This window comes from Pristiophorus japonicus, chromosome 12, assembly GCF_044704955.1.
Source record: "Pristiophorus japonicus isolate sPriJap1 chromosome 12, sPriJap1.hap1, whole genome shotgun sequence".
Classification (NCBI taxonomy): Eukaryota; Metazoa; Chordata; class Chondrichthyes; family Pristiophoridae; genus Pristiophorus; species Pristiophorus japonicus.
Genome location: NC_091988.1, coordinates 79,796,728 through 79,817,648, shown reverse-complemented (window position 1 = coordinate 79,817,648; position 20,921 = coordinate 79,796,728). Strand labels below are relative to the sequence as shown.

The 20,921-nt window shown below is 49.4% G+C and overlaps 1 protein-coding gene across 2 annotated transcripts in view; it reads left to right on the top strand.

The window, feature by feature from the left end:
* LOC139276950 (PI-actitoxin-Aeq3b) overlaps positions 1-19,862 on the top strand; it is a 36,720-nt gene extending 16,858 nt beyond the window's left edge. Inside the window, exons 3-7 of one of the 2 annotated variants that reach the window (XM_070894947.1) lie at positions 5,314-5,439; positions 8,373-8,429; positions 9,412-9,477; positions 14,490-14,660; positions 19,816-19,862. In XM_070894947.1, coding sequence (XP_070751048.1) covers positions 5,433-5,439; positions 8,373-8,429; positions 9,412-9,477; positions 14,490-14,660; positions 19,816-19,841 — 327 coding nt within the window. In that variant the 5' untranslated portion in view covers positions 5,314-5,432 and the 3' untranslated portion in view covers positions 19,842-19,862. The remainder of the gene's footprint in view (positions 1-5,313; positions 5,440-8,372; positions 8,430-9,411; positions 9,478-14,489; positions 14,661-19,815) is intronic. The other variant, XM_070894948.1, reaches the window with a different exon arrangement.
* Positions 19,863-20,921: the final 1,059 nt, after the last annotated feature.

The following is a 20,921-nucleotide window of genomic DNA, read 5'->3' as shown; positions in this document are numbered from 1 at the left end:
GCTACTGAACTAATAATCCAGGGGCCTTGACTGGTAATCCAGAGATTGTGAATTCAAATTACGGATTGGTATTTTGTTACATCAATGTTGCCTATGAGGTCAAGTACTCCAGCAGAGTACTGAAGTACAAGCATAAAGTGTGAAGGCAAGCACCCACTGGGATATCAGAATTGGCCTGTCGTTCTGATAGCCTAAGCAACACGACTGAATTTGACCCTTTATAGACAAAGAGGAAACTTTCTTTTTGCTTCATGGGTTCTTTGCTTAAGAATCCATAGCAACACATTGCTATGAAGAACTAGTTGGTTTATTAATAAAAGTTTAACAATCACACTACACATCACTAGTTCAGCCACCAGGCTCACATCTGCATACCTCATCGCGGATGACCTAGACCCAACTGACTGATGTTTTATTGAGCCTTGTGAACGTCACTCACAATGCAACAGCTCTACAATTTTTAGTTATATCAGTAATCAAATGCCCCCCTGATTAAAGGGGGGGGGAGGGGGAGGCACTAAAACCGACAACTTAAACAAATTAAACTTTAGGCATTAAGATCAAATTAAAATTTGGTTGCCGGGGGTAATGATGCACTCCAGTCCCTCCAGCGTCAACCTCTCGCGGAAGGCCGCGAGCGTACCGGCGGACACCGCGTGCTCCATCTCCAGGGACACCCTGGCTCAGATGTAACCGCGGAAGAGAGGCAGGCAGTTGGGCTGAATGACCCCCTCGACCGCCCGCTGCCTGGACCGGCTGATGGCCCCCTTGGCCGTGCCCAGGAGCAGTCCTACGAGGAGGGCCCTCAGACCTACCCGCTCCCCTCCGCACAGGGTGCCCAAAGATCAGGAGTATGGGACTGAAGTGCAACCAGAATTTGAGGAGCAGCCCATTCAAATAGTGGCATAGGGGCTGCAACCTCGCACACTCCATAAAAACATGGAACACGGACTCTTCCAGACCGCAGAAATTGCAGGCGGCCTGGGAGCCCGTGAACTGGCTTAAAAACTTGTTGCACGGGACTGCTCCGTGCACCACCCTCCAGACCAAGTCCCCAATAAATAGTGGGAGGACTCCCGTGTAGAGTGCACTCCATTGGGGACCCCAACCTCTTCCGGACGGCAAGATGGTGCGCCATGGCGTGTCTGGACAGCAGGCGAGGATGGCAAAGTGGAGAGTGTGCAGGAGTAGCCCATACAGGAAACCCCTCTGCGCAGAACTGAAAGGCACGGAGCTGATTTCCCCGAGGCGGCTCAAATTGTGAGGCGCCGGCTCCCGAGGGAGGTTTCGGGGCTTGGCGCTGATGAGGAATTCCGTCCGGACGGGGGTCAGTTCGGATGTCATCTCCCCACGTGCTTGAGCCTCCTGAACACACCAAACGGAGTCAGGGCCCAGCGCTGTTTTTAGCGACTCGATGGCATTGGCCGCGTGCCGGACATCGGCCCAGTTTAGGCGCCGTGCCAACACGTCTGACGCCATCCAGCCCGCTCCTCCGCCATCGAGCAGGTCCCTGACCCTGGTCACCTCGCTAGCCACAGCCCTCTCATCCGCCTGCCACCTAAAACCGCGGTCGTGGAGGTACGGATTCCTGAGCAGTGGCTCCCGAAGGACAGCCGCCAGTCCAGATGGGGGAGAACTGCGCTTGGTGACAACTCTGTTCCAGACCCTGATAAGTTCCTGGTAAAAAAACGGGCAGCCCCCGCAATGCATTCCTGATGACCCCCCAAGGCTCACAAACAGGAGCTGCATGTCGTAGTTGAGGCAGTACTGCTGAAGAAATGCATCGCCAGCGCACACCATCTAGGAGGGGGCTCTACGTACAGGTATCTCTGTAGGATGGAAAGTCGCATGCTGGGTACTGACATTCACCAACGCCTGACCGCCTCCCTAAGCGGGAGATTCAGAACCACAGCAGAGATCCAGTGTTTCCTGTTGTTCCAGAAGAAGTCCACAAGCTTCTTCTGTATCTTGGCGACAAACGCAGGGGGAGGGGTCAAAGTGACCAGACGGTACCACAGCATAGCGGCCACCGGCTGGTTTATGACTAGCGCTCGACCCCTGTAGGACAGCACTCGGAGCAGTCCTGTCCAGCGCCCTAGGCGAGCGGCGACTTTGGCCTCCAGCTCCTGCCAGTTCGCCGGCCAGGCTTCCTCGACGGGGCTAAGGTAGACTCCCAGATAGAGGAGATGGGTCGTGCTCCAGGCAAAAGGCCTGAGCTCCTCCAGCAGGGAGTCCACCCGCCACTGACCCACCAGGAGTCTGGAACATTTCTCCCAGAAGATCCTGGCGGAGGATGCAGCCGAGTAAATCTCCTGGCACTCACGCATCCTCCGCAGGTCAATGGGATCCTCTACCGTGAGGAGCACATCATCGGCGTAAGCCGAGAGGACGACCTCCACGCCTTACCCTTACAGAGCCAGTCCCGTCAACCTCCTCCGCAAGAGGCGCAGGAAAGGCTCCACACAGATGGCATATAACTGGCCAGACATGGGGCATCCCTGGTGCACCCCTCTCCCAAAGCGAAGGGGCACCATCAAAGACCCATTTACCTTAATCAGACACTCCGCGGCGGCATACAAAAGTTGGATCCGGGCGACGAAATGTGTCCCGAACCCAAAGGGGGAGCCGCGGTCCAGGCCCCAGAGGAACTGGATCCGCGACCTCACGAATGCGCCTCGGGAATCGACAAGCTGCAGGTCCTTCAGCGCGGCCTTCTTCGCTTCGTACACCGTCCGCAGGGCCGGGTCCTCGACGACTTGACCGAGCACCTCCTTCTCCAGGCGCCCCACACTGGCCGCCCGCCTCTTGGTCAACCCTCTCGCATACTCTTGACAGAAGAAATGAACGTGAGCCTTGCCCATGTCCCACCATAACCTCAAGGAGGGGAAGCCCCCCCCCCGCTTCCTTCTCCAGTCGAACCAGAACCGACGGAATGAATCGTGGAACCGCTCGTCCTCCAGCAGCTGGTTGTTAAAATGCCAGTACCCGGATCCCACCCACACGCGGAGCAAAGCAAGCTCCGCCCACACCAGGTGGTGGTCCGAGCACGGCGCCGGCCGCATGGAAGCCGCTGAAACGCAGGAGACGTATGTAAAGGCGTTCGATTCTGGACCATCCACTTCCAGGCCTCACCCAAGTAAGGGCGCTGGAGCCGGGATGAAGATTTCAACAAACGTCCACCGAGTCGAAGGACCAACCAGGTCCCTCAACTTTTCCATCGCCGTCATGCTCTTCGGGGCACCTGAGTAATCCCTCACCTCGGGGGTGCAGTTAAAATCCCCCCAAGGACAATGCAGTCGCCGACGTCAACAGAACCTAGAAAAGTGGACACTTCTTCGAAGAAGTGCACTTACTGCGGGCCGGGCTGGGGGGCGTACACGTTCACGAGATGGAGCGGCACGTCCCCCAGGCGAACCGTTACGTGCAGCAAGCGGCCTGGCACAGGCTCCTCGACCCCCAAGATCTCCGGCTGAAAATGTGGGGCCAGCAAGATAGCCACCCCACAAGAAGTGGCAGTGAGGTGGCTCATGCGGACCTCTCCTTATCATTCCAGGAGCCAGGTAGCCTCGTCTCCCGGAACGATGTGGGTTTCTTGCAGGAAGCACACCGCATATTTCCCCTCCCGTGGGAACGAAAAATTGTTAAATCTACGGCGTGCCTCTCTGCTGCCGTTGATGTTGAGGCTTGCTATGGTTATCTTCATGACAAAAGTATAGTGTAACCTCTAACTTAATCTACTGTGGAGAGGGGGGGAGCAGAGTTGTTTGATGACCTCCTTTCCCTCAGCAGCCCAGCGAGGAATGTTATGAGCCCGCACAGCTCAAGGCTTTCTTGTTTTGATAAAGCCCCGCCCGCGCCCATGGTTTTGACGGCAGTGCGGACAGACCTGATGAGCAGCGCCGGCTCGGACCATTTGTCCAGGGCCAGATGGGCTCTATTGCGGCGACCCTGGCATTCCACCAAAAAGTCCCAGAGTTCCTTAGCTGGAATGAGGGGGGCTCAGCGGGGGACATGAGGAGATCCACCGCCTCACTGGCGATGGACTCTAAATCCTCTCCCGCACCCTCCACCGAGTCTCCGTCTTCCACCGGGAGGTCGCCACCAGCGGCCGGTCCGTCGACTGCACGAAGTACGGCGAACGGCCCGGCCGCACCATCCGGCCCTACCTCTGTCACCATCGTCGGCAGAGGAGTTTCCCCATGGCTCTTTCTGGGATGCAGGATCAGGAAGCTGCAGGGAACAGTGGCCCCCCCTCCACCCCAGGCACCAGGGAGCACGGAGAAACCGGGCCAAAAAACAGCTCCAGGTCCTCCAAGTCCCCCGGCTCCAACATCAGGGACGAAGATTGAGGTTCCTCACCCTCCCCGCCACCACCCTCCGGCCCAGCTGGTGGGGGTTCATGAAATTTGTTACATTTTTCTTTTACCGCCAAGTCGAGCAGATCTCGGGGGATGTCAATAATTGGCTAGGTGGGCTCGGGCTTGGCCTCTTCAGCCCCGCCCGCCTCAGTCCACGAGACGCTGGACCTGGCGGCGACCTTTTCTTTTGGTGGCTCCGTGCCCCCCGCAAGTGGCAGTTCTTCATCCCCATCCCTGGGAGGCTCAGACTGGGCAGCCTCGGTTGTCTCTCCCTCCAGAGGGACAGACTCCCCCCCGCCCCCCCCCCCCCACCTTTGGCGTGCATTGGGAGCGCTGGTGGGGGCAACAGCTCTACAAACCTGTGAGCATACATTACACTATTCCGTCCTCCCTTAATGAAATAATTCACCACTACTTCAACAACAACAACAATATATATAGTGCCTTTAACAGAGTAAATCGTCCCAAGGCGCTTCACAGGCCTCGAGCCAAAGAAGGAGGCATTAGGACAGGTGGCTATTAAGGGTAGGTTTTAAACAGAGTCTTAAAGGAGGGGAGAGAGAGAGAGGTGGTGCGGTTGAGGAGGGAATTCCAGAGCTTAGGACTCAGGCAGCTGAAGGCACGGCCGTCAATGGTGGGGCGAAGGAAATGGCTGAGGCCAGAGTTGGTGGATAGTACGGCTTGAGAAACTTCACGCCAAGGAAACATTGTCAAACCAACATGAGAAATCAGACGATGCTAATACGAATTATTTGACCTACAGAGTGAGTGAGCTTCGGCCTAACCTCTGTTTAAATGTAAATTGGACTTGCTTTTAGATTTACAGTGGTGGCGGCCTATTGCTTCATGGCCACTATTCTAGTGCCTGACCTGTCGCCTCTGTCTGTCTGAGGGTGGCGTGAAGTGTGATTAAACCGAGCTTTCTTCTCTGTTGTTGCTTTTAACAATTCTGTAGGGAAGGAACTGCGAGTGGTGGTGAACGGCAATGACCCGGACTACGAGCATTTCTACACCGTGGAGAGCTACGACGTGCCGAAAGAAGACTACGATCTGGAACAGTTCCGGAGCTCAGAAATGATGCGTAAGTGTTCCTCACCACCACCGTAGCACTTAACGCCAGGTTTCCTCATCAACAACAACAACAACAACAACGTGTATTTATATAGCACCTTTAACGTAGTGAAACGTCCCAAGGCGCGTCACAGGAGTATTATGAGACAAAAGATTTTACACCGAGCCTCATAAGGAGAAATTAGGGCAGGTGACCAAAAGCTTGGTCAAAGAGGTAGGTTTTAAGAAACGTCTTGAAGGACAGAGAGGTGGAGAGGTTTAGGGAGGGAATTCCAGAGCTTGGGGCCTAGGCAATAGAAGGCACGGCCACCAATGGTTGAGCGATTATAATCAGTGTACTGGTCTTCAACCACTCTCTTCCTGAAGACCAGGATCTCAAATCCGGCACCAAGCTCATGGTCTACAGGGCAGTAGTGATACTCACCCTCCTATATGGCTCAGAGACGTGGACTATATACAGCAGACACCTCAAAGCGCTGGAGAAGTACCACCAGCGCTGCCTCCACAAGATCCTGCAAATCCATTGGCAGGACAGATGCACCAACGTCAGTGTTCTCGCTCAGGCCAGCAACCCCAGCATTGAAGCATTGCCGATGCTCGATCAGCTCCGTTGGACAGGCCACATTGTCCGCATGGCCGACACGAGACTCCCAAAGCAAGCACTCTACGCGGAGCTTCGATACAGCAAGCAAGCCCCAGGTGGTTGGAGGAAACACTTCAAGGACACCCTCAAAGCCTCCTTGATAAAGTGCAACATCCTCACCGACACCTGGAAATCCCTGGCCCACAACTGCCCAAAGTGGAGGAAGAGCATCCGGGAGAGCGCTGAACACCTGGAGTCCCATCACCGAGAGCATGCAGAAATCAAGCGCAGACAGCGGAAGGAGCATGCGTCAACCCAGGCTCCCCGATCACCCTTTCCTTCAACCACTGTCTGCCCCATCTGTGGCAGAGACTGTAATTCCCATATTGGACTTTTCAGTCACCTGAGCACTCGCTTTTAGAGTGGAAGCAAGTCATCCTCAACTCCGAGGGACTGCTTATGATGATGATGATATAATCAGGGATGCTCAAGAGGTCAGAATTAGAGGAGCGCAGATATCTTGGGGGGGGGGGTTGTGGGGCTGGAGGAGATTACAGAGATAGGGAGGGGCGAAGCAATGGAGCGATTTGAAAATAAGGATGAGAATTTTGAAATCGAGGCGTTGCTTAACCGGAAGCTGATGTAGGTCAGCGAGCACAGGGGTGATGGGTGAGCGGGATTTGGTGCGAGTTTGGACATGGGCAGCTGAATTTTGGATCACCTCGAGTTTACGTAGGGTAGAATGTGGGAGGCCAGCCAGGAGTGCGTTGGAAAAGTCAAGTCTAGAGGTAACAAAGGCATGAAGGAGGGCTTCAGCAGCGGATGAGCTGAGGCAAGGGGTGGAGATGGGCGATGTTATGGAGATGGAAATAGGCGATCTTAGTTATGCTGCGGATATGTGATCTGTTTAGAGAAGCCATGGTCATTCCAGCCTGCAAGATTGAGTAGAATGGGCCTGTATTCTCTAGCGTTTAGAAGAATGAGAGGTGATCTCATTGAAACCTGTAAGATTCTGAGAGGGAATTGACAGGGTAGATGCTGAGAGGATGTTTCCCCTGGCTGGAATGTCTAGAACTAGGGGGCATAGTCTCAGGAGAAGGGGATCAACCATTTAGGACTGAGATGAGGTGAAATCTATTCACTCAGAGGGTGGTGAATCTTTGGAATTCTCTATCCCAGAGGGCTGTGGATGCTGAGTCGTTGAGTATATTCAAGACAGAAATCGATAGATTTTTGGACACCAAGGAAATCAAGGGACATGGGGATTGGGCAGGAAAGTGTTGAGGTCGATGATCAGCCATGATCTTATTGAATGGCAGAGCAGGCTCAAGGGGCTGAAAGGCCTACTCCTGCTAATTTTTATGTTAATGTGTAGTGGATTGAACAATTCGACAAGGGTATTTCTCAAGAGTGCCACTTTATGGACTGATGGAAGTTCCTTTACCAGTCAGGAGTTGTTCCTCATTAGGAATTTAGCAGAGACCCAAATGGTTCCCGTATTGGATTGTCGGTTTCTCTTTAAGATGAAGGTATCATTTTTAACTTTTTTATTGGCTTGTGATTTTAGGAGAGTTGGTGCCAGATATCAGAGGCTGACCAGAAAATGCTGCCTGAAAAATGTTAACTGACTGCACGGCCCGATCAATTTTTCACCCATGCGCGGCTATTACCTTCATGATGCCGATGAGCGGCCTGCTCGGGACCTCCAGATCGCCGCACGGCCGTGCAGCTTAATGGCCATGTTGTGACTAGGGTCAAGGCTAGCTTTGATTTTTGCGTGTGAGGCCTCCTCAGGTACAGGGAGGCAACTCCTGAATAGTTCCCAGATGTGGAAAAAGGTGAAGGAAGAGCCTGAACTTTGAAACCTTCCTTGGAAGGCTGCATGTACCTCTGGTTTTTTTCACACAATTGTACTAGAAATCTGGAGCTTTCTGCCCCAAGAGGCTGTGGGACAATTGGAACTTTCAAGACTGAGATCGAGTTCAATAGTTTCAGATTATAACCACTGCTCCCATTTCTTCGGACAGCAGCTGCTAGTAATGATTCTGCTGTTGCCATTTGCACCTCTTCTAGACCCAACTTTTGTTCCTTGTCCCATTGCCATCCCCTTTTGCTCACACCATCTTCCCTTTTATCATTTAATCTCTCCTGCTTTCCGCCCTATCACAGACCTTCCCATTTGTCCTTTCCTCCCCTCCCCCCTTTCCTTGCCCCTACACTGGCTTAAAAACTTGTTCCACCTGCAACATCTTCTAGTTCTGACGAAGGGTCACCAACCTGAAACGTTAACCCTGTTTCTCTCTCCACAGCTGCTGCCTGACCCGCTGAGCATTTCTAGCATTTTATGTTTTATGTTTCAGATTTCCAGCATCCGCAGAACTTTGCCTTTTTGTCTGAGATTGATAGATTTCAGTTAGGTAAGCGTACCAAGGGATAGAGAGCCAAAGCAGGTAAATGGAGTTGAGGTGCTGATCAGCCATGATCTAATTGAATGGGGGAGTAGGCTCAAAGGGCTGAATGGCCTCCTCCTGTTCCTGTGCACTTAAAATTAAAACCTCCCTCCATTCAGTACTCCCATAGATTTCCTAGGCCTATGTGTAACTGCAGTGGAGCTGACAGCTATGGGGCACAGGGTCTTTGTTTGGTGCTCCCTGATGACCCACAGCAGGCATGCGAGGAATCATGCCCTCAAGCCTGCGGCCTACGAGCTCTGGTTGAATGTATTCCTGGAGGTTTCATCACATGCCCGCCCCATGCTGCCGCCATTGGTCGTCTGGCATGTCCATCCGCATGGTGCCCTGCCTACCCAGGCCGATTGGCGAGTGAACATGCCCTTTGTTACCCGATTGGATGATTATTGACTGTCAGTCAAACAGCCTTTCCCACACCCTGCACATTTACAGTATCATAGACCTGATAGAGATCTTCAAGATTGTGAAAGGGTTTGAAAGGGCAGACGTAGAGAAGATGTTTCCACTTGTGGGAGAGACTGAAATTAGGAGCCATAAATATAAGATAGTCACTAATGAATCCAGAAGGGAATTCAGGAGAAACGTCTTCACCAAAGAGTGGTGAGAATGTGGAACTCGCTACCTCATGAAGTAGTCGAGGTTAATAGCATTTAAGGGGAAGCTGGATAAACACATGTGGGAGAAAGGAATAGAAGGATATGCTGACGGGGTGAGATGAAAAAGGGGTGGGAGGAGGCTCATGTGGAGCATAAACACCGGCACGGCCATATTGGTCCGAATGGCCTGTTCCTGCGCTGTGCCCTCGATGTACCTACCACAGTGGTGACAGCAATGGGTCCTTTACTAAAATGATAAGTGTTCAATGGTTTGAAATCCTGAGCATGTTCAATTAAAGGGAGCACTAACATAGTTTGCCTTCCATTGACAGGCGATAAAGTAGATCCTACAGATCCTACACAACAGGAAAGATATAGAAGAGAAGCCGCCAAACAAGGTAGGGATCTTGTCCTCCTGGAAACGCTACACACGTGTGAGCCCAGGAACTGAGTTCTGGCCATTCAGGGAAGGTTCACCAGGTTGACTCCTGGGATGAAGGGGGTTGTCTTATGAGGAACGGTTGAGCGAGCAGTTTGGGCCTATACACATTGGAGTTTAGAAGAATGAGAGGTGATCTTAGTGAAATGTATAAGGTTCTGAGAGGACTTGACAGGATAGAAGCAGAGAGGATGTTTCCCCTCATGGGGGAATCTAGAACTAGGGGGCTTCATTTCAGAATAAGGTGTCGCCCATTTAAAACAGAGATGGGGAGGAATTTCTTCTCTCAGAAGGTCGTGAATCTTTGAAATTCTCTACCCCAGAGAGCTGTGGAGGCTGGGTCGTTGAATATATTTAAGGTGCAGATAGACAGATTTTTGAACCGTAAGGGAGTCAAGGGTTATGGGGAGCGCGATGGGAAGTGGAGCTGAGGCCAGGATCAGAGCAGGCTTGAGCAGACAAATGGCTGACTCCTGCTCCTATTTCTTATGTTCTTACTGTGGCCTGGCAGGGTGAGAGGGTGGTATCACAGCTCAGCTCGGCCCTCCCCACAGCTCAATCCTGATCGCACCCAACACTCATGACCCAAGGCCAATAGTCGCTCTCCCCAAAGCTAGCCAGGGATTGAGTCTGGGGCCTTTCCTGATCTGTAGGTCTGAGGACCACACCAAGTGATGAACTCACCCACCTCCCTCCTCCGAGACATCTTTTCAGGCTTATAGGTACAATCTTACAATCCAGCGTAGGATGCCTGCTCTTTGGCCTCTTGACCTGTGATCTGTCCATTGTGCAACTCCTGTCCAGCTTTCCCTGCGCCGGCAATCACCTTACCTCTGTTTGATGTCTCACAGAAGCAGAGGAGCTCTGCATTACGCTTTTCACCTTTTGTTAATTGCGTTCCCATCCATTTTGCCTCCTTTCAATCTGAAGTCCACCCATCCAGATAAATTGTCTTTGAAGTGAGAAGACAGGAGGATCTTGAAGTGTAGCCGGCTTTTTCAGATAGCTGGTAAAGGCAAGAGGGATGGCCCTGAGCTTCTTCCTCTTGGCTGAGCATTCCACGTCACCTCAGTGCTCCATCCAGTGCCCCGCGCAGTACTGCCGGGCACTCCGTACTAAAGATGGATGGGATAAGAGACACTGTCCTATTTCCAAGTGTCCAAAGTAAAATGACCCTCTTCCTACTGGACATAACTCACAGCACAAAATTGCCAGTAAAGGAAGAAAGAGCTTGCATTTCTATAGTGCCTATCACGACCTCAGGACGTCCCAGAGCTTTACAGCCAATGAATTTATTTTTGAAGTGTAGTCACTGTTATAGTGTAGGGCAATGCGGCAGCCAATTTGCGCACAGCAAGCTCCCACAAACAGCAACGAGATGAATGACCAGCTGGTGTGTTTGATAACGAATTATTTACCTAACTTTTAACAGCCAGCTGGGCCCAGTTGGTAGCACTGCCACCTCCGAATCTGAAAGCACTCGGTTCTAGCCCCAAGCCAGTGCATCATGCCACATTCCAGGCTAACATTCCAGGGGAGCTCAGATGTACCACTCTTTGGATGTGACATGAAACTGGTCCTGTCTGCACCTGGGCAGGACCGGAACTGATGTCCTAGGTGGAGTGTTTGTTAGTGCTGTTGGGGAGGGTTTAAACTAACAAGGCAGGGGGTTGGGAATCTATGCAGGGAGGCAGAGGGAAGTAAAAAGCAGGCAGAAGCAAAAGGTAGGAAGGAGAAAAGCAAGAGTGGAGGTCAGAGAAATCAAGGGCAAAAATCAAAAAGGGCCATATGACAACATAATTCTAAAAAGGACAAAGAATGTTAAAAAAACAAGCCTGAAGGCTCTGAGTCTCAATGCAAGAAGCATTCGTAATAAAGTGGATGAATTTACTGCTCAGATAGCTGTTAATGGATATGATGTAATTGGGATTACGGAGACGTGGCTCCAAGGTAACCAAGGCTGGGAACTCAACATCCAGTGGCATTCAATATTCAGGAAGGACAGACAGGAAGGAAAAGGAGGTGGGGTAGCGTTACTGGTTAAAGAGGAGATTAACGCAATAGTAAGGAAGGACATTAACTTGGATGATGTGGAATCTATATGGGTAGAGCTGCGAAACACCAAAGGGCAGAAAACATTAGTGGGAGTTGTGTACAGACCACCAAACAGTAGTAGGGAGGTTGGGGATAGTATCAAACAGGAAATTAGGGACGAGTGTAATAAGGGTACAACAGTTATCATGGATGACTTTAATCTGCATATTGATTGGTCTAACCAAACTGGTAGCAATATTATGGAGGAGGATTTCCTGGAGTGTATAAGGGATGGTTTTCTAGACCAATATGTCGAGGAGCCAACGAGAGAGCAGGCCATCCTAAACTGGGTCTTGAGTAACGAGAGAGGATTAATTAGCAATCTGGTCGTGCGGGGCCCCTTGGGGAAGAGTGACCATAATATGGTAGAATTCTTCATTAAGATGGAGAGTGACACAGTTAATTCAGAGACTAGGGTGCTGAACTTAAAGAAAGGAAACTTCGACGGTATGAGACGTGAATTGGTTAGGATAGACAGGAGAATGATGCTTAAAGGGTTGACGGTGGATAGGCAATGGCAGACATTTAAATATCACATGGATGAACTACAACAATTGTACATCTCTGTGTGGCGTAAGAATAAAAATGGGAAGGTGGCTCAACCGTGGCTAACAAGGGATATAAATTGGCCAGAAAAAGCAGCAAACCTGAGGATTGGGAGAAATTTAGAATTCAGCAGAGGAGGACTAAGGGTTTAATTAGGAGGGGGAAAATAGAATATGAGAGTAAGCTTGCAGGGAACATAAAAACTGACTGTAAAAGCTTCTATAGATATGTGAAGAGAAAAAGGTTAGTGAAGATTAATGTAGGTCCCTTGCAGTCAGAATCAGGGGAATTCATAATGGGGAACAAAGAAATGGCAGACCAATTGAACAAACACATTGGTTCTATCTTCACGAAGGAAGACACAACTAACCTCCCGAAAATACTGGGGGACCGAGGGTCTAACGAGAAGGGGGAACTGAGGGAAACCCTTATTAGTCAGGAAATGGTGTTAGGGAAATTGAAGGGACTGAAGGTCGATAAATCCCCAGGGCCTGATAGTCTGCATCCCAGAGTACTTAAGGAAGTGGCCCTAGAAATAGTGGATGCATTGGTAGTCATTTTCCAACATTCTATAGACTCTGGTTCAGTTCCTATGGATTGGAGGGTAGCTAATGTAACCCAACTTTTTTAAAAAGGAGGGAATTATAGACCAGTTAGCCTGACATCGGTAGTGGGGAAAATATTAAAGATGTAATAGCAGTGCATTTGGAAAGCAGCAACAGGATCAGTCCAAATCAGCATGGATTTATGAAAGGGAAATCATGCTTGACAAATCTTCTAGAATTTTTTGAGGATGTAACTAGTAGAGTGGATAAGGGAGAACCAGTGGATGTGGTGTATTTGGACTTTCAAAAGGCTTTTGACAAGGTCCCACACAAGAGATTAGTGTGCAAAATTAAGGCACATGGTATTGGGTGTAATGTATTGATGTGGATAGAGAACTGGTTGGCAGACAGGAAACAAAGAGTGGGAATAAACGGGTCCTTTTCAGAATGGCAGGCAGTGAGTAGTGGGGTACCACAGGGTTCAGTGCTGGGACCCCAGCTAGTTACAATATCCATTAATGATTTAGACAAAGGAATATCTCCAAGTTTGCAGATGACACTAAGCTGGGTGGCAGTGCGAGCTGCGAGGAGGATGCGAGGAGGCTGCAGGGGGACTTGGACAGGTTAGGTGAATGGGCAAATGCTTGGCAGATGCAGTATAATGTGGATAAGTGTGAGGTTATCCACTTTGGTTGCAAAAACAGGAAGGCAGATTATTATCTGAATGGTGACAGATTAGTAAAAGGGGAGGTGCAACGTGACCTGGTTGTCATGGTACATCAGTCATTGAAAGTAGGCATGCAGGTACAACAGGCAGTAAAGAAAGCAAATGGCATGCTGGCCTTCATAGCAAGAGGATTTGAGTATAGGAGCAGTGAGGTCTTACTGCAGTTGTACAGGGCCTTGGTGAGACCACACCTTGTGTATTGTGTGGAGTTTTGGTCTCCTAATCTGAGGAAGGACATTCTTGCTATAGAGGGAGTACAGCGAAGGTTCACCAGACTGATTCCCGGAATGACAGGACTGACATATGAAGAAAAACTGGATCGACTAGGCTTATATTCACTGGAATTTAGAAGAATGAGAGGTGATCTCATAGAAACATATAAAATTCTGACGGGATTGGACAGGTTAGATGCAGGAAGAATGTTCCCGATGTTGGGGAAGTCCAGAACCAGGGGTCACAGTCGAAGGATAAGGGGTAAGCCATTTAGGACTGAGATGAGGAGAAACGTCTTCACTTAGAATTGTGAACCTGTGGAATTCTCTACCACAAAAAGTTGTTGAGGCCAGCTCATTAGTTATATTCAAAAGGGAGTTAGATGTGGCCCTTACGGCTAAAGGGATCAAGGGGTATGGAGAGAAAGCAGGAATGGGGTACTGAAGTGCATGATCAGCCATGATCATATTGAATGGCGTTGCAGGTTGAAGGGCTGAATGGCCTACTCCTGCACCATTTTCTATGTTTCTATGATTTCAAGTATTGGGAAGACTGAAGATTTATTGGAAGAAGAGCAAGGAAACTGTCCCAGTGCTGTCTTTCAGATGAGACATTAAACCGAGGCCCCCTCTGCTCTCTCAGGTGGATGTAAAAGATTGCATGACACTATTTAGAAGAGTGGGGGGGAGAGAGAGAGAGATGGGAGTGAGGGAGGGAGAGAGAGGGGGAGGGAGAGGAATGGAGGGAGAGAGTTATTTTGGAAGAGGTTGTCCAATATTAAAGAACAACTGCAATGTTATTATTTCCTTTCCTTCTCACCACTTGCCTACCCTGTGGCTGAAGCAGACCCCTGCATGTTGCCTCTGGACGAGGGAACCTGCTCTCGGTACACCCTGCGATGGTATTACCACAGGAGGACTGGCGAGTGCCGACCCTTCATCTACAGCGGCTGCAGCGGCAACGCAAACCGGTTCCAGGCGCAGGAGGACTGCGAACAGACGTGCAGGAACAAGAAAGGTACAGGCGGGGCTCCTGCAGGGCAGGCGCTGGCTCTTTTACCAACCATCCTGTTCGCTGCCTTTTCTGCATATCCCCTAATCGCTCACTAACCGGGGAACTGCAGCCTTATAATCACTCCCGACTGCCAGTCTCTTATTTTAACCACAATCAAAATATATTCATATTGAAACACTTGGGAGGGGTGGGGGAGAGAAGTTCTCATGGCGGGGGCGTCCCGCTTATTTGTCATAACTTCGATGGCAGTCAATAGGCCGAGTGGGACAACCCAAGCAGACGTTGACCCTTTTTTATTTTGATATAGTTTTGTTATTGACCAAACACCAGACATTATTTAGCCTCTCCCCTCGTCCCCACCCCCCCGGATCCATTAGATGTAGTTAAATCCGAAATGAATGACATCACCTCTGTGCGGCCAAGGAAGATGGTTGTAGGATCCAAGTGCAGTACTGAGGGAGAGCTACGTTCTTGGAGATGGCATTCTTTGCATGTATAAGAATAAATAGATAGGACTTTATAGTATCATAGAAAGTTACATCACAGCAGGACGCCATTCGCCCCGTCGTGCCTGTGCTGGCTCTGAGAAAAGGCAGTCGTGCTCAGTCCCACACACCAGCTTTTCATCGGTAACCCTGTAAGTTCCTCAACATCGAGTACCTGCCCAGCTCCCTTTTAAAATTATTTATGGAATCAGCATCCACCATCTTTTCAAGTAGAGCGTCCCAGATCCCGACAACACTCTGAGTGAAATGATTTTTCCTCATATCCCCTCAAAATCTTTTGGAGTTTATTTCGCACCAAAGTGCTTTACAACTAATGAAGTACTTTTGAAGTGTTGGCAGCCAATTTGTGCACAGCAAGCTCCCACAAACAGCAGTGTGATAATTGACCAGATAACCTGTTTTTTAGTGATGTTGATTGAGGGATAAATATTGGCCCAAAACACCGCGGAGAACTCCCCTGCCATGTGATCTTTTACGTCCACCTGAAAGGGCAGACGGGGCCTCGGATTAACGCCTCATCCGAGAGACGGCACCTCCGACAGTGCAGCACTCCCTCAGCGTTGCACTGGAGTGTCAGCCAAGATTTATGTGCTCACGTTCCTGGAGTAGGATTTGAACCCTCAACTTTCTGACTGGCGAGAGTGCTAAACTATGGCCACATCTGCCTGTTCCAGTGGTTCTGGTGGGTGACAAAGAGCAGGGGAGGCTCTCCGATACCCTTTTTCTTTTCTTCGTTCATGGGATGTGGGCATCGCTGGCAAGGCCGGCATTTATTGCCCATCCCTAATTGCCCTCGAGAAGGTGGCGGTGAGCTGCCTTCTTGAACCACTGCAGTCCATCTTTGCAGCAGTTTGTTGCAACTGAGTGTCTTGCTGGGCCATTTCAGAGGGCAGTTAAGAGTCAACCGCATTGCTGTGGGTCTGGAGTCACATATAGGTCAGACCGGGTAAGTGTGGCAGATTTCCTTCCCTGCAGGACGTTAATGAGTCAGATGAGTTTTTTAATGACAATCTGGTAGTTTTATGGTCACCATTACTGACACTAGCTTTTTATTCCAGATTTATTTAATTAACTAAATTTAAATTCCCCAGCTGCCGTGGTGGGATTTGAACTCATGTTTCTGGGATCATTAGTGCAGGCCTCTGATTACTAGTCCAGTAAAATAACCACTATGCTACCATACCCCAACATTCCTCCCTCAATCAGCGTCCCCAGAATTCAAATTAATTGGTCACTCACCTGAGTGCTGTTTGTGGGATCTTGCTGTGTGCACAATGTGTTTCACGAACATGAGTCACTGTCCATCAAAGTATATCGAGCACTTTTAGATGTTTCTCAGAGACATGATAAGGTGCAACATACATTCAAGTCTGCCTCTTTATTTCATTCTTTCTCATTATTTAATGAGACTACTCTGTACAAAACCCAGATGCCAACTTGCCAGCTTGTTAAACAATGAGAACGCCATTGGCAAATGTGAGGAGCTTGATGTGTGGACAACTGGCATCAATTGGTTACTTTAAGGCTCAAGCTGCCAGTATTAGTTTTGACACTAGTTGGCTTTGACTTCAGGCCTAGGTAGCGTGTTCCAACGTATCGCTTCCCTGAATGCCAGCTGTGTTGACAATCGCTCACCTTGTCGGCCTCTGTTGGACCGGCTTACAGTAGCTGAAACGTGGCCTTGGGGGTTTTGGACAAGGATACATTCCTCTCCCAATGCTGTCTCCATCCCTCACCTCAAGCTAGTTATTCATTTGAGTTGCCAGTGCAGAGTCGCATTAATGTTCCTGCTGCAACCAAAGGGTATCTTGATATTATGATGCTCAAATTTCCTGACATCTCAGCAATGTATTTGCCTCATGGGTTCTTTGCTTAAGAATTCATAGCAACACATTGCTATTAAGAACGAGTTGGTTTATTAGCAAAGGTTCAACAATCACACTACACATTACCAGTTCATCCACTAGGCTCACAACTGCATACCTCATCGTGGATGACCCAGACTCATCTGACTGGGGTTTTATTGAGTCTTGTGAACATCATGTGACTGGCTAAACCATTCACAATGCAACAGTTCTACAACTATTTTAAATAAAACTATAAATCTGAGTGTCCCCTTATTAAACTGATAAATTAACAAATAAATCTTTTTGAACATCAAATGGTCAAATTACAATTTGGTTGCCGGGAGCTGATTATGCACTCCAGTCCCTCCAGCAGCCTGCGAGCATCTCCAGGGACACCCTAGCGCAAACGTAGTCATGGAAGAGAGGCAGGCAGTCGGGCTGAACGACCCCCTCGACCGCCCGCTACCTGGACCGGTTAATGGCCACCTTGGCTGTGCCCAGGAGCAGTCCTACGAGGAGGCCCTCCGACCTGCCCGCTCCCCTCCGCACAGGGTGCCCAAAGATCAGGAGCGTGGGACTGAAGTGCAGACAAAAATCAAGGAGCAGCCCCTTCAAATAATGGAATAGAGGATGTAACCTCACGCACTGTACATACACATGGAACACGGACTCCTCCAGACTGCAGCAGCGCTACGAACCTGAGCATACTCACAGGTGCATACATTGAAGGTTAGCATGCAGGTACAGAAGGCGGTTAAGAAAGCAAATGGCATGTTGGCCTTCATAGCGAGGGGATTTGAATACAGGGGCAGGGAGGTGTTGCTACAGTTGTACAGGGCCTTGGTGAGGCCACACCTGGAGTATTGTGTACAGTTTTGGTCTCCTCACTTGAGGAAGGACATTCTTGCTATTGAGGGAGTGCAGCGAAGATTCACCAGACTGATTCCCGGGATGGCGGGACTGACCTATCAAGAAAGACTGGATCAACTGGGCTTGTATTCATTGGAGTTCAGAAGAATGAGAGGGGACCCCATGGAAACGTTTAAAATTCTGACGGGTTTAGACAGGTTAGATGCAGGAAGAATGTTCCCAATGTTGGGGAAGTCCAGAACCAGGGGTCACAGTCTGAGGATAAGGGGTAAGCAATTTAGGACTGAGATGAGGAGAAACTTCTTCACCCAGAGAGTGGTGAACCTGTGGAATTCTCTACCACAGAAAGTAGTTGAGGCCAATTCACTAAATATATTCAAAAGAGAGTTAGATGAAGTCCTTACTACTCGGGGGATCAAGGGTTATGGCGAGAAAGCAGGAAGGGGGTACTGAAGTTTCATGTTCAGCCATGAACTCATTGAATGGCGGTGCAGGCTAGAAGGGCTGAATGGCCTGCTCCTGCACCTATTTTCTATGTTTCTATGTTTCTATTACATCAGGAAAGACAATTCTGATTCATTTTTCTTTCTAGGCAAGAACACAAGTTAATAAACCTCACTCAAGACGAGTTAGAAGGATTTGATGTCTGCTCCCCTCTCCCACTCCCCCACCCCTCCACCATTGACTTCTGCTGGGGAACAGATAGGGTAGATAGAGAGAAGCTATTTCCGCTGGTTGGGGAGTCTAGGACTTGGAGGACATAATCTATAAATTAGAGCCAGGCCTTTCAGGGGTGAAATTGGGAAACACTTCTACACACAAAGGTTAGTAGACGTTTGGCACTCTCATCCGCAAACAGAAATTGATGCTAGATCAATTGTTAACTTTAAATCAGAGATTGGTAGCTTTTTGTTAACCAAAGATATTGAGGGATATGGACCAAAGGCGGGTATATGGAGTTAGGTCGCAGATCAGTTGTGATCTCAGTGAATGGTGGAGCAGGCTTAAGGGACTGAATGGCCTCCTCCTGTTCCTATTTTCCTAATGGTTCCTCTTTGAAGCACTTTGGTACCTGTACAAGTGGAGAAATCCCCTCATCTAAAAAAAAATGTACAACTAAGTCATTGTGATCTGGAATGCGCTGCCTGAAGTAGATTCAGTAGTAATTGGAATAGGAATTGGATGTATATTTGCAATGGGAAAACAACTTGCAGGGCTACATTAAGAGCGGAGGAGTGGGACTAAAGGGAGAGCTCTTTCAAAGAGCCGGCACAAGCACGCTGGGCCAAATGACATTCCATGCTCTATGATTCAACGTGTGTGCCTGGACAGTGAGTGCCAGCAAACCCTTTGGCCCCCACAGTCCGTCCTAGCCTACCCCAATCCTGTCCTTCCCCGTGGTGGGGGTCTGGAACTCACTGCCTGAAAGGGTGGTAGAGGCAGAAACCCTCACCACATTTAAAAAGTACTTGAATGTGCACTTGAAGTGTCGTAACTTACAGGGCTATGGACCAAAAGCTGGAAAGTGGGATTAGGCTGGATAGCTCTTTGTCGGCTGGCGCAGACACGATGGGCCGAAATGGCCTCCTTCCTGATGTAAATCTCTCGGATCCTCTGACCCTCTCGGAACCTTTACCAAAGGAGTTATAGGATAGCCATGAGGAGTTGGAAGCCTGATTGATTTATTTTGCCCACCCTACCCTAGGCCGGGCAATTGTAGCGCCCTCAGCTGCTACCTCAGCTTTGATCAGCTCCTGCAGCACAGACTGGGAGCGGGGAGCTGGGGCCTAGTAACTTGCGTGGCCTTGCCCGGCACTGCATTTAGCTGTGAGGCCATTGGGCAGGAGCTTGTCTGGCCCGTCGAACTACATCGTGGAACAACTTGAAGTTTGATAAAACATCTAAACAGAAATCTTTTTTTTTTTGTCTCTACAGAACCCATCAAGGAAGAAGGAAGCTGAATAAAACAGGAAGAAAAGGCAGAAAGATGTAAATTTTAATCTTGAGGGGCTGGGCAATGAGCGAGGGGGTTGGGGGGGGGGAGGTGGGTGGCAAATATCCTTTATGTAATTATTGAGCTTGGCGTGATAATATGCAATGGCTTAAAAAGAAAAAAATGGTGCTATATATTTTTTCAGAGTTTCCAATTAAGATGAAATCTTTATGTATGGTTATTGAACAAACAAATCAAAAGCTGTTTTGATGGGCAGTACGTCAGCTTGCAAATTCTGCTCCACATCATCAGCAGGGGCAGTGATCGCCATGGTGATAGTTTGCAATTCAGACTAACTGTTTCAGGCCCTCGGCCATTGTGTCCACTCAAGAACAGCTTTCAAATGCTTGCATCTCGGTCTCCAACCTATCTGCATTCGGGGAATTGGGCGGGCGTGGGGGGTTAAACGATGATCTTTCACCTCTGGGTCCTAGTCCAGCCCAATTGGGGTGAAAGTCTCCTCCGTGTTCTGGGTCCAATCTGGAAATGAGTTTGGGCTCCTCTAGTGGGCAGGAACTTGCAACATAAAACTGCCCCTTGATTAGTCAGGGAGAAACCGGCATAGGAAATGAGAAAAAATGGGAGTGCCCCTTCTAAGGTAGAAGCCCTTTGTTGGGCTAAAGTAGGGGGAGCTTTAGTCTACATGCAACTGTGCTGTGCCTAACCTGAATGTCCTTGCTTTTGAAACAGGAAAGTATCTCATCCCAGAGCACGAAACATTGATCAGCATAAACCTCATTAAGGATCTGTCTCTGTGCCCTACTCCTCTTTGAATTGAACCGTTAAGGTTGCCCATGGGACCTCACCGATCCGTGCCACAAAGGGAAGCTGTGTGTATCCCTAGTTCAGCTCTTAGCCACACAATTATCTACAGCACCATTCTATGGCTTTTGCATGGGGAAAGCGGTAGGTAGTCTCAATCTCTTTCTCCTTCCCCCCACAGAAAAGACGTGATTGCACGAGATGGGTACAAAGGAGATTTACGAGGATGTTGCCAGGACTGGAGAATTTTAGCTATGAGGAAAGATTGGATAGGCTGGGGTTTTTT